Source organism: Anolis carolinensis, chromosome 5 (assembly GCF_035594765.1).
Source record: "Anolis carolinensis isolate JA03-04 chromosome 5, rAnoCar3.1.pri, whole genome shotgun sequence".
Lineage (NCBI taxonomy): Eukaryota > Metazoa > Chordata > Lepidosauria > Squamata > Dactyloidae > Anolis > Anolis carolinensis.
In genome coordinates, this window is record NC_085845.1 from 179,757,538 (window position 1) to 179,769,316 (window position 11,779).

At 44.8% G+C, this 11,779-nt stretch overlaps 1 protein-coding gene across 1 annotated transcript; it reads right to left on the reverse strand.

Annotated features, from left to right (window-relative positions):
- Positions 1-4,225: 4,225 nt before the first annotated feature.
- On the reverse strand, positions 4,226-10,212 carry ascl1 (achaete-scute family bHLH transcription factor 1). The gene is made up of 2 exons (XM_062983046.1): positions 9,231-10,212; positions 4,226-5,574 (listed from the first exon to the last, which is right to left on the reverse strand). The coding sequence occupies exon 1, from the start codon at positions 9,949-9,951 to the stop codon at positions 9,235-9,237; it is 717 nt and encodes a 238-aa protein (XP_062839116.1). The 5' UTR covers positions 9,952-10,212; the 3' UTR covers positions 4,226-5,574; positions 9,231-9,234.
- Between the last annotated feature and the right edge of the window lie 1,567 nt (positions 10,213-11,779).

The window sequence follows — 11,779 nt, forward strand, 5'->3', positions numbered from 1 at the left end:
TATATAAATAAATCTCACTTGACTAATTTCCAACAAACCTCACAACCTCTGAGGATGCCTGCCATAAATGCAGAGGAAACGTCAGTAGATAATGCTTCTGGAACATGATCATACAGCCCGGCCATGAAAGCCTTCGACAAGTTTGACTCCACTTTAACTGCCTTGGTTCAGTGCTATGGAATCCTAGGATCTGTAGTTTGGTGAGGCACCAGCCCTTTTTGGCAGAACCTTGTAGAACTACAACTCTCACGACCCCATAGCATTGAGCCCGGGCAGTTAAAGTGGGGCCAAAGTCTATGAATGTAAAATAGGAAGGGAAACACTGCTCTCCAGCATCCTAAGGAAGCATTCACCTTATGCTATGTTTATTCAAAGCTATAAAACACCGGCTTAGTTTTCTTTGCATACCTTATCTCTCTAGACTTGTAAAAAACGAAGGAACAAATCACAATTCGGGGGCCCGCCTTTTTCTTCCTTCCTTCCTTCCTTTTTTGAAAACACACACGGAAAACGGAGGCCTGCTAACCGTTATGATTTCCCTAATTAAACAATAGTCCCGAGATGGGCTGCAACAATGCGCGCTTGTCTTGAAGTCGTGGGCCATCGAGGGATGCCTTTGGGCTTCCAGACCCTCCCCGCCAACGTATTAATAGGGGAAATGAGGGAGAAGGGGGGGGGGGGCGAAGAATGTATGGCAATGCGATGCTGACACATTAAATAAAATTCCGCTATCCTCTCTGCGCAAACAATGCGGGCGTTTTAAAAACAGCGCGGGATTGCAGGGGCATTTTTTAAAAATCTGATTTTTTCTTTTCTTTCTATTTTTTTAAGGGTGCGTTTGGCATTTTCCTTTCCGCCTGGTTTGGTGCACGCCAACTGCATTTGCAAGCAAAGGGGTGGCGAAAGGGGGGGGGGGGCAAAGGAACCCGAGGCGGATTCTAGTCACGTCTTTACTAACCGACAACAAGGAGAGTCGCCAGAAAAAGAAAGAGAGAGAGAGATGGAGAGAGAGAAGGGGGAATAGGTGCGGGGGAGGGGGAAGAGACCCAATTTCTTTTTGAATCTTGGTAATTGGGTACTTTTACACGCAGATCACGCTGTTGGAGGAAGGTAAAGGGGGGAAACTCCCCTCTGCGTTTTGAATCTGAGCGCACATTTCTGCTTCACTGCCTACTGGCTTTGGCTCGGCTTCTTGTTTTTTCTCTTCCCTCCATCAAAAAGCACTTGTGTAACCCGAATTGTATGTGCGTTGCCTGATAACCCCCCCCCCCCCACACACACACACACATACACACACATGATAGGATGATCGGATAGTGAAATTGTTAGATGTAACAGTCCTATCTCCTCTCCTGCAGGACCAGATCTCCTCCTCATTCTCTCCTGCTTTATCAAAAAGATGGCCCAGTGGTCAGTACTGGAGAAAGGTGTATGAAAGAGCTCCCTGGCTTGCTGTGAGTTTTCCAGGCTGCATGGCCATGTTTCAAAAGCATTCTCTCTTGACGTTTCGCCCATATCTATGGCAGGCATCCTTAGAGATTGTGAGGTTTGTTGGAAATTAGGCAATTGAGGTTTATATGTAGAAAGTCCAGGTTGGGAGAAAGAACTCTTGTCTGCTTGAGGCAAGTGTGAATGTTGCAAATGGCCAGCTTGATTAATCATAATAATCATCATCATCCTCATCATCAACAGCAACTTTATTTTTATCCCACCACCATCTACCCGAAGGGACTCTGAGCATGTTACAAAGGCTCTGCAGGGTGCAACATATAACAAACAGCAAATAAAAATTGTACATAAGTATAAAACAAGTCACTTAAAATTATAACAACCCCTGTCAGCACAGATAGCATAAAATCAAAATAATAGAATTTTAAAAACAACAGTAGATAAAGCTGCCATCAATTCACAAAGTGCCAAGTGATTAGCATTCAATGGCCTTGCAGATTCAAAGACTGGCTGCTTCTTGCCTGAGGGAATCCTTTGTTGGGAGGTGTTAACTGGCCCTGATTGTTTCTTGTCTGGAACTCCCGTTTTCTGAATATGTTTTTTTTTTACTTACTATTCTGATTTTGGAGAGCCCGGGTGGCGAAGTATGTTAAAGCACTGAGCTTCTGAACTTGCAGACTGAAAGGTCTCAGGTTCAAATCCTGGGAGCGGAGTGAGCGCCTGCTGTTAGCTCCAGCTTCTGCCAACCTAGCAGTTCAAAAACATGCCAATGTGAGTAGATCAATAGGTATCGCTCTGGCGGGAAGGTAATGGCACTCCATGCAGTTATGCTGGCCACAAGACCTTGGAGGTGTCTACGAACAATACTGGCTCTTTGGCTTAGAAATGGAGATGAGCACCAACCCCCAGAGTCAGACATGACTGGACTTAACATCAGGGGAAACCTTTACCTTTACCTATTCTGATTTTAGAGTTTTTTAAATACTTGGCGCCAGATTGTGTTCATTTTAATGGTTTCCTCCTTCCTGTTGAAGTGGTCCACATGCTTGTGGATTTCAGTGGCTTCTCTGTGTAGTCTAACATGGAGGTTGTTAGAGTGGTCCAGCATTTCTGTGTTCTCAAATAATATTCTGAGTCTTCATCAAGTGTTTTGCTATGGCTGACTTCTCTGGTTGAACTAGTCTGCAGTGCCTTTCATGTTCCTTGATTTGTGTTTGGGCAATGCTGCATTTAGTGGTCCTTATGTAGACTTGTCCACAGCTACATGGAATACAGAATTTGAATCTGCAAGGCCATTAAATGCTAATCAAACTTACCATCTCAATATTCACATTTGCCTCAAAAAGACAAGAGTTCCTCCTCCCAACCTGGACTTTCCACAGATATATAAACCCCACTTGCCTAGTTTCCAACAGACTTCACAACCTCTGAGGATGCCTGCCATAGATGTGGGCAAAATGTCAGGAGATAATGCTTCTGGAACATAGCCATACAGCCAGAAAACTCACAGCAACTCAGTGTTTCCAGCCATGAAAACCTTCGACAACACAAAGAGCTCCCTCTTTGTTAGGAATTATTCCTTGGAGAAATGTGTTCAAGGGTACAAAATACTACACAATCCACAAAAGAGTAATGTAGGAATTGTATAATCTCTTCTGCAAGTCTAGAAATCTGCATAATTCTCTCCTATATGCCCTATTTTTTCTCTCAAAAGGTGGCCCACATCAGCACCAGTAAAGATGTAGAAAAGAGCTCCCTCTCTGTTAGAAACCATTCTTTGGAGAAATATAATCCAAGATCCACAGAAAGTGATACCTTATCACATAGGAGAGGGGGGAAAAGTGAAGATATTAGAGCCACAGGCCTACATTCTGCCTGAGATGTTTCTCTGTTGTCAGTTAAGAGTGTACTAAGGGATTTCAAGGCAGGCAAAGGCCACTCCTTCTTGGCCATGTGAGGCTTGGAACAAAGGGCAATAAAAGCCAGGTAATAAAATTTCAATTCCATTAGCAACACAAAAGTAACTTCACTTGCAATCCAGCTGTCCTTGTTCCTTGAAAACTGGTTGCTGCTTTCTTAGAGAAAACTGAATTTCTCAAGGAGTCTCTGTATTGGTTGGCTTATAAAAGTATCATTCTTCTTTGTGGATTTTGTTGCATTCTTGGAGGAAAGCACTCTAAACGCACAGCAGGACGATGAGACAGGCTTCGCTTAAGCAAATTCACATTTGGCAAACAGAAAAACAAAGAGTTTATTGCAAGATTTTTAAAAACTGTGTTGTTGAAGGCTTTAATGGCCAGAATAACTGGTTTGTTGTGAGTTTTCCGGGCTGTATGGCCATGTTCCAGAAGCATTCTCTTCTGACATTTCATCCACATCTATGGCAGTCATCCTCAGAGGTCATGAGGTTTGTTGGAAACTAGACAAGTTGGGTTTATATATCTGTGGAAAGTCCAGGGTGGGAGAAAGAACTATATCTGTTTGAGGCAAGTGTGAACATTGCAATTGATCACCTTGATTAGCATTTCATGGCCTTGCAGATTCAAAGCCTGGCTGCTTCTTGCCTGAGGGAATCTTTTGTTGGGAGGTGTTAGCTGGCCCTGATTGTTTCTTGTTTACTTTAAACTTCCAGATGAATCCTATACACCCCTCTGCACATCCCACCCTCTGCTCTCAAAGGGCCTTTCACCTCCTTGACGTTTGCCTTTTTTCCTTCAACATACCATTCATTAATGACAGAAAACAATCTTATACAAGATACAGAATCAGGAAGACATTTTTAATGGAAAACAAAAGTTTTATTACCAAACTAGCTTGTATAAAACATGGTTATACATGACTTTTTGTAAGTTTGTAATAAAACCACATTGAAAAGGCAGTGGTAAATGTTTTTCTTCCCCCCCATCTTTTCTTTTTCTTCAAAAGGCAGCAGCTTGTAAAATAAATAGCTGCCATTTTGTGTTTGGACAATAGCTGCATAAACTTTGTTCACTCTGAACATTGTTTAATAACATTATTAATACATTAGCAAAGTTGCTTTAAAAAAGTAAGACACATTGGTGCTAAAGTACATCTGGAGGCATTTCCAAGTCCTTTACAAAACCACATAACAAAAACATGGCAGTTGTAAGGTCAAGTTGACTACGCATCTAGATATGAAGAGGTAATAAGCATTACATATTTGTAAAAAGTTATCAAGATATACACATTTTAAACCATTTGTACAAAAAGGTCTATAAATTTCTCTGTCTCTTATATACAAAAATAGCTTAATATATCCCCCAAATTGGTTAGGATTGATACAAATAGACTTTTTATATAATAAAAAGTTCACAAGAAAAATTGGAAGCATTTTAAGCTGGGAATGGTAAACAGGAGAGTGGACACTTCAGAGGATTCTTTGAATACAGGGTAGATTTGATTTTCAGAATCTCCACTATATTAGGCAACTAGGGTTCCAATTCTTTTTACATTTGCTTAAGAATAAATCTTACTGAATGTAGTAAGTGTGCATAAGATCAGTCTGTACGACCGCAATCCTAAGGTCACTTACTAGGAAATAGTTTCCATACATCTGCTTGAGATTGCACTGCAATTTGGGAATATAAAGCAGTGAGCAAGCCCCTTTGACAAAAGGGGCAATACTGTGTTTATTTTGACAGGAAGGGAAGCTCATGGCTCTACTGAAGACTGATATGGAACAGGCAGTGTTCTTTAAAATTTTGCAATAGAGACTAGGCAGATCGATGCTCCAACATATCATTGGTCCCTTGTTGGTTCTAATGCAGCTGAACCACTGCATGTTTACTTGGGAGTAACACGAATCCCACTGAATTCAATAAGGCTTACTCCTGTGCAAGGTTGAAGCCCTTAAGCTGAACACTTGTTATGCACATTTATTTGGAAAGAGGAAGCCCCATTCAACTCAGTAGGCCTTGTTCCCCAATAAACCTACAAGAGATTGAGCTTCATGCCATGCCAAACAGCAGGGAGTGCAAAGGCAGAATCCCGGAGTGCTTCAGATTTCTTGGAGAAGTCCAACTCCTTCTGTGCTTCACTGTTCGACTGTATGCTCCTTTCCACAATGAAAAGGAGAAAGTGGCAGTTGAGATTTTCCAACAAGTTCTGTACAACCAAAAGAAAGAGAGAAGGGGGAGAAAGGTCAGTGTCAAAGCTTAATCCAAGATGAAAGGCAGCAACTTCCAAGAACAGTAGTATTTGGACAACGACACAATTGGGTTTGGCTTGTCAGCTCCCTTAACCACTCAATGAAGCAAACTAGTTTCATAGCCAGGTCCATAAGTCAGTTTAGCTGACTAATGATACTTACGGTGGGAGTAAGTCCTAGTGAACAGTGGGCCCTATTTCTAAGCAGAAATCTACAGGACTGTACTGCAGGTTGGTATGTTTGGATTTAATTTAGGTATGTTCAAGGAAGCTGTTCAAAACTACAGTCTAATTCCCAGTGAATACAGTGTTTCCACATCAAATTTCTATCTTAAAAACACTTGACAAACCAATCCCATGAATATTTACTAAAAGAGAAGAGTCATTGGGTTCAGTAGGGCCTACTCCTAGGAAAATGCCTATAAGACTACAATCCTAAATGTGTTTCCTTGTGTTATCCATTGATTTGCGCCCTATAAAGGACTTACTTAATTAGGAAGTAATTTATGTGTTTCTCTTACAGAGGTCCTCAAGGTGGTATGCATATGCACAGTGTTCTCAAGCACTGACCAAACCCAGGCTGTAAGTTATCTCTCTCTCATACACTGTGCTTATGATCAGCACTTGTTCTGCTAATGCTAGCAGGGGAAGTATTCAGGATGCTGAATGCACTGGAGTTTGTATTATCTATATGGTTGTGGATCCTTTAAGTTCAATATTCTGTTCAAGTAAATGGGTTTGTTTGGTTTTTGGACAAGGATGCTAGTCAACAGGAATAAAGATATGTCTACTTATGATTTATGGGTTTGTTTGTTTTTTACTTCCAGAGTGCAAATGATGCACTCTATGACTGAACCAATGTCTTATTGATTGACTAAATGGTTGTGATACACTTCTTGTTTAAGAGGAGATTGGGAAATCAATAACATGTTTAACACATTTCAGACTATTGTGGGCCTAGCTTTCAGTCCAATCCACAAGTTACTCTACACTAGTTTCACTGTTGTTCCCAATGGAGCATTTCCAGGCCTACTGTCCATTTTGTGGCATACAGAAACCCAGGGTCCTGCTGTTTTACTGATTGATCCCATTCAATCTACTTCAGCAGTACTTCCAGAAGGCTTACTGGTTTACAAAATTTCACCACAAATGAAGGCCAAAAGTTGACTTCTTTCCCACAAATTACACCTAGAACACTAACCAATTGACCCTCCTTACAAGCTTTGGAAAATTGAGCCCACCACCATTCCATCCAATGGGCAGAGGAGCTTTTGTGGAATACTGATCTTTCAACCTCCATGGAAATTAATGGAATGGCAGTCTCCTCATGCTAAGGACCCATAAAGACAGCCTTTGCTGGGCTTTATGATATATTTTACATTAATTGTTGTTTTAAATAAAATTGTTGGGTAAATTTTATTGTTACTGGTTTTTATCTTTTTGTATCTTGTTGTATTTGTATATTGTTGTACTATTGGGTGCTTTTTGTGAGCTGCCTGAGTCCCTTCAGGGAGATGATGGTAGGATATAAATAAAGCTTTATTATTATTATTATTATTATTATCATCATCATCATCATCATCATCATCATCATCATCATCATCATTTGCACACGGGTGTCTTGTCCCATAGTGTTTTTGGATTGTAGGATCCAAGCAGAGACCTTGAAAAAGCAGTCTCCCCAGAATCCTGTATATTGGTATTCCCATGTTTTTCCACACAATACTGTCAATGCAGCCCTCAACTCCCACTTCCACCTGCATCTCACCCAAACTCTGCTATTTGTCCCATCATGTTTTGGACTGTAAGACTCTCCAAGCAGAGACAATTTCAATAGTGTCTTGTGCACTGGTAGCTTTATGCATCTCCAGATAATATTACCAATGGGGCCCTCAATCTACTCTTGTCTGCTTCCCCCTTAAACACCAGCATTTGTCCTATCAGGTTGTAAGGTTTTCGAGAGGCACTTTCCCCAGCGCCCTGCACATGGGCTGTTGGAAATAACAACCTCCCAGGCCTTTCACTATTCATTTGTTAATGTATATATTTGCTAACCTGTATTCTGTGTGTATGTTGATTTGCCAGTTTGACTGTACCACTTTGGTGTGGGTGGGATTATAGACATGTGATTATACTGAGCACGTTCAGACTCAGGACTCCATTTTGTGTAAGCTTGGTGAACACTTAATTGGAAGTGGATGTGTCTGCTTAACACCTCAGCAGAGATGGATGTATGTTGCTGTTTTGAATTTCAATAGAAAAATATGACTTATGGACTTCAGTGAGTACAACTATACCTAAAGACTATGGACTATTGATTAAGAGTGATACGCTGTGTACTCAAGACACAGAGAAGTACATCCTATCTATAACTGAACTTTAATAAGAAATGTGCCTGTATGGTGAATTAATACAAGATGTTTATGAGTAAACAAGATATGTTATTTTTCAAAGAAGACTTTGTTTTTTTATCTCTGAGTGCATATTTTAAACTAAGAGGTTTCAAGGGAGTGTATATGTTTTGGGCAATTTCAGCTTCAAAGAAACAACCATCCTCTGCTAGCCAAATATATTTTGGTAGTGACATGTCTTTGTCCTTGGCAGTTCAAAGACATGGTTCTTCAGTTTAACAGCTGGGTTACCTGTGTGCCATTGCATGAATGTTTGTGAATATCACTTGCTCAAAGGGTTGACTTTTAACAAGGTCATGCTTTTCTTGCTTTTCTCCCCCTGAACATTAGGAAGAACTTCCTAACTGTGAGAGCTGTTAAACAGTGGAAGTCTCTGCCCCTGAGTGTGGTGGAGACTTCTTCTTTGGAGGTGTTTAAGCAGAGGCTGAGTGGCCATCTGTCGGGGGTGTTTTGAATTTGATTTTCCTGCTTCTTGGCAGGGAGTTGGACTGGATGGCCCACGCGGTCTCTTCCAACTCTATGGTTCTATGATTAGTGGTTTTCAGAAGCTGGTCTCCACATGTTCATGGAGATTCACAGATGTGACATCATTTTTTCCTTTTCAATAAGGTTATGATTGCCAATTATTTCCATAAGATTATGCCGCCAGAGAGTGGTTGCGGTTATTTCCGAAATGTATCTCCAAATGATATTGTCCAGAATTCCCCCTCTACCTGCATCTTCTCCCACCACATGCACCATAAGGGTTTTGATTGTAATGATGGCGACCTCAACACTCAAAATGATGGCGACCTCAACACTCAAAACATACAAACTCTGCCACGTTTACCATCATGTTTTGGACTGTAAGGTTCTCCAAGGAGAGACACTTTCCCTTGAGTCCTGTGAAGTAGGCGCTCTATGTGCCTCCAAATCAGGCATGGGTCAACTTGGGTCTTCCTGGTGTTTTGGACTCCAACTCCTACCATTCCTAACAGCCTCAGGCCCTTTCCTTTTCCCCCTCAGCCGCTTAAGCGGCTGAGGGGGAAAAGGAAAGGGCCTGAGGCTGTTAGGAATGGTAGGAGTTGGAGTCCAAAACACCTGGAGGGCCCAAGTTTGCCCATGAGGCTGTTATGAATTGTGAGGAGTTGAGGAGTGGAGGGCCCAAGTTGGCCCCTGGCTGCTCCCAATGCTCTTGCCCCTGGAAGAGCCCCCCAGACCCACCTGCTCAGAACCAGTTGGTGAAGTCGAGCAGCTCCTGCTCCTCGGGGCTGAGCGGATCGTAGGAGGCCTCGTCGGAGGAGTAGGAGGAGACGGGCGAGGCGGCCATGGAGTTGAGCCCGTGGGGCGGCTGCGGCTGCGCCGAGTAGCGGGAGGGCGAGGCGAGGGCGGCGGGCGAGAGGACCCCGGCCTGGAAGGCGGCGCTGACGGCGTCGTGCTCGTCCAGGAGCTGCTGGAGGGCGCGGATGTACTCGACGGCGGAGCGCAGCGTCTCCACTTTGCTCATCTTCTTGTTGGCGGCGCCGTTGGGCACGTGCTCGCGGAGGGTGGCGAAGCCCAGGTTGACCAGCTTGACCCGGTTCCGCTCCCGCTCGTTGCGCCGCGCCACCGCCGCCGGCTGCTGCTGAGGGAGGCTGTAGCCGAAGCCGCTGAAGTTGAGCCTCCGCTTGCAGCGCATCAGCTCCGGCGAGGAGGAGCGCGGGCGCTTGAGCTGCGCCGCCGGAGGAGGAGGTTGAGGCTGCGGCTGAGGCTGCTGCTGCTTCGGGGCCGCTTTGCAGGAGGCGGAGGAAGAGGAGGAGGAGGAGGAAGAGGGGGAGCCCTGGCTGCTGCTTTGGCTGCCCGCCGGGCTGAGCTGCGCCTGGGAGGCGAAGAAGCAGGCGGGCGGCAGGAAGGAAGAGGGCGGCGGCGGAGGAGGAGGCTGCTGGAGGAGGAGGGCGCTGTCCATCTCGGAGGCTCGTGGCGCTCGCGTGTGGGGAGCCCGCTTTTGCCAAAAGAGCCTCGGAGATTGTCTCTCTTATAAGGGACGGGGCTCCCCGCTTTGCCTTTTCACACTCCGGCTCCCCCGCCCCCTCCTCCTCCTCCTCTTCCTCCCTCCCTGATGCACCTTGCGCCTTCCACACTCCCTCCAGACCCCCCTTTTCGTGAGGGGAATGTATGTTGGGGATGGATGGACGTTCTCTTCCTCTCCCCCTCCCTCCCCAGAACCGCCGCACGAGGCCCCTCCTCCTCTCCCCCCTCCCTCTCCCAAGGTTTTGTTGTTGCAAGTGCGTGCGCCCGGCGCGTGCCGTTGGCCCAGCTGCTGAATAAACAATTGGGATGGGCCACCGCGTGGGGAAGGGAGGGGGGAGGGGGAGGGAAGAGCGCAACGGAGAGCGCTCATTGGCCGAGGGGGAGGGGAGGGGGGAGGGGCCGCCGAGGTGCGCGGGGTTGTCCAGGGTGCAGAGGAAAGAGACCCGGGTCCGGCCCCGGCCCCAGACGCCTCCGCCGGAGAGAAGGAGGAGAAGGAAGGAGAAGGGACGGCGCCCGTGGGGCAGGAACATCCTCCGGAGTGGGAAGAGGCCCCAAACAACGCTCTCCCGACAGTGAGGCATCCGGGCTCCATTTAAAAGCCTCCAGAGAAGGGAACAGAAGTTCTAATACCTCATAGAATCCTAGAGTTGAAAGAGATGACAAGTGCTGTCCAGTGCAATCTTTCTACCATGAAGAAACACAGCATCTAGACTAGTGGTTCTCAACCTGGCGTCCCCAGATGTTTTTGGCCTTCAACTCCCAGAAATCCTAACAGCTGGCAAACTGGCTGGGATTTCTGGGAGTTGTAGGCCAAAACACCTAGGGTCCCCACAAGTTGAGAATATTAGGAATATTTTTATTTATTTATTTATTATTCAAACTTATATGCCACCACTCCCCTGGGGCTGGAGTGGCTTACAAGAATATATATTCATAACCTGTTAGGATTATGATACCAATATGGTTAGATATTGGTGCAGAGTAGCAAAAACGCAGAAGACTAGGGGCTTATGTGAGCAGAGGTGAGAAAACGCAAAATAGCCAGCCTCCTTTAAAAGAGTCATGTGCATAAAATAAGCATCAGAGACATCAAAAGTAAAATAGCAAAAAATATGTTTACTCACAATATTGTATGATGATGGTCATACAGGTAAAAACATCTTAGTTCCAAAAGAATACAGTTCAGGATGCTACATATCTCTTAACAAAGAGTAACTTCAGCATGGCATGGCAGGATGAGCATGAAGAGCCAAAGAGAGCCAAAAAGAGGAAGAACAAAAGAAAGTCTCTCCTTTTATGCCCCAAATTTTAAAGGCATATGTCACTTCCTGTAAGTCTCCAGGAAGTATACTCCTATTTCCCACATTTCCCATTTCCCTAAAATAGTACCATCAACTTTGGAACGCAGCTTGGCTCAGGTTACTAAGCAACAAACAAAACTAACTACACAAACCATCCCACATTTTAAATGCATGCATGATTGCTTAGATAACCCAACAAGAACCACTGATAAACACTCCTGATAAACGTCCATCCAGCCTGTATGAGACATCACCAGAGAACTTGTCCATGAGGAGACCATCACCCTCCTGGGCACCATATCCCACTGCTCAACAATTCCACCCCTCAGGAAACTCAGAATCATGGATTCATAGAGTTGGGTGAGACCTCATGGGCCAGGCCTGTAGCCAGGATTTTGATGGGGGGGGGGGAGGGGGGCTGAGTCTGGGTGAGACAGGATCTACCCTAGCAAACATTTTGTA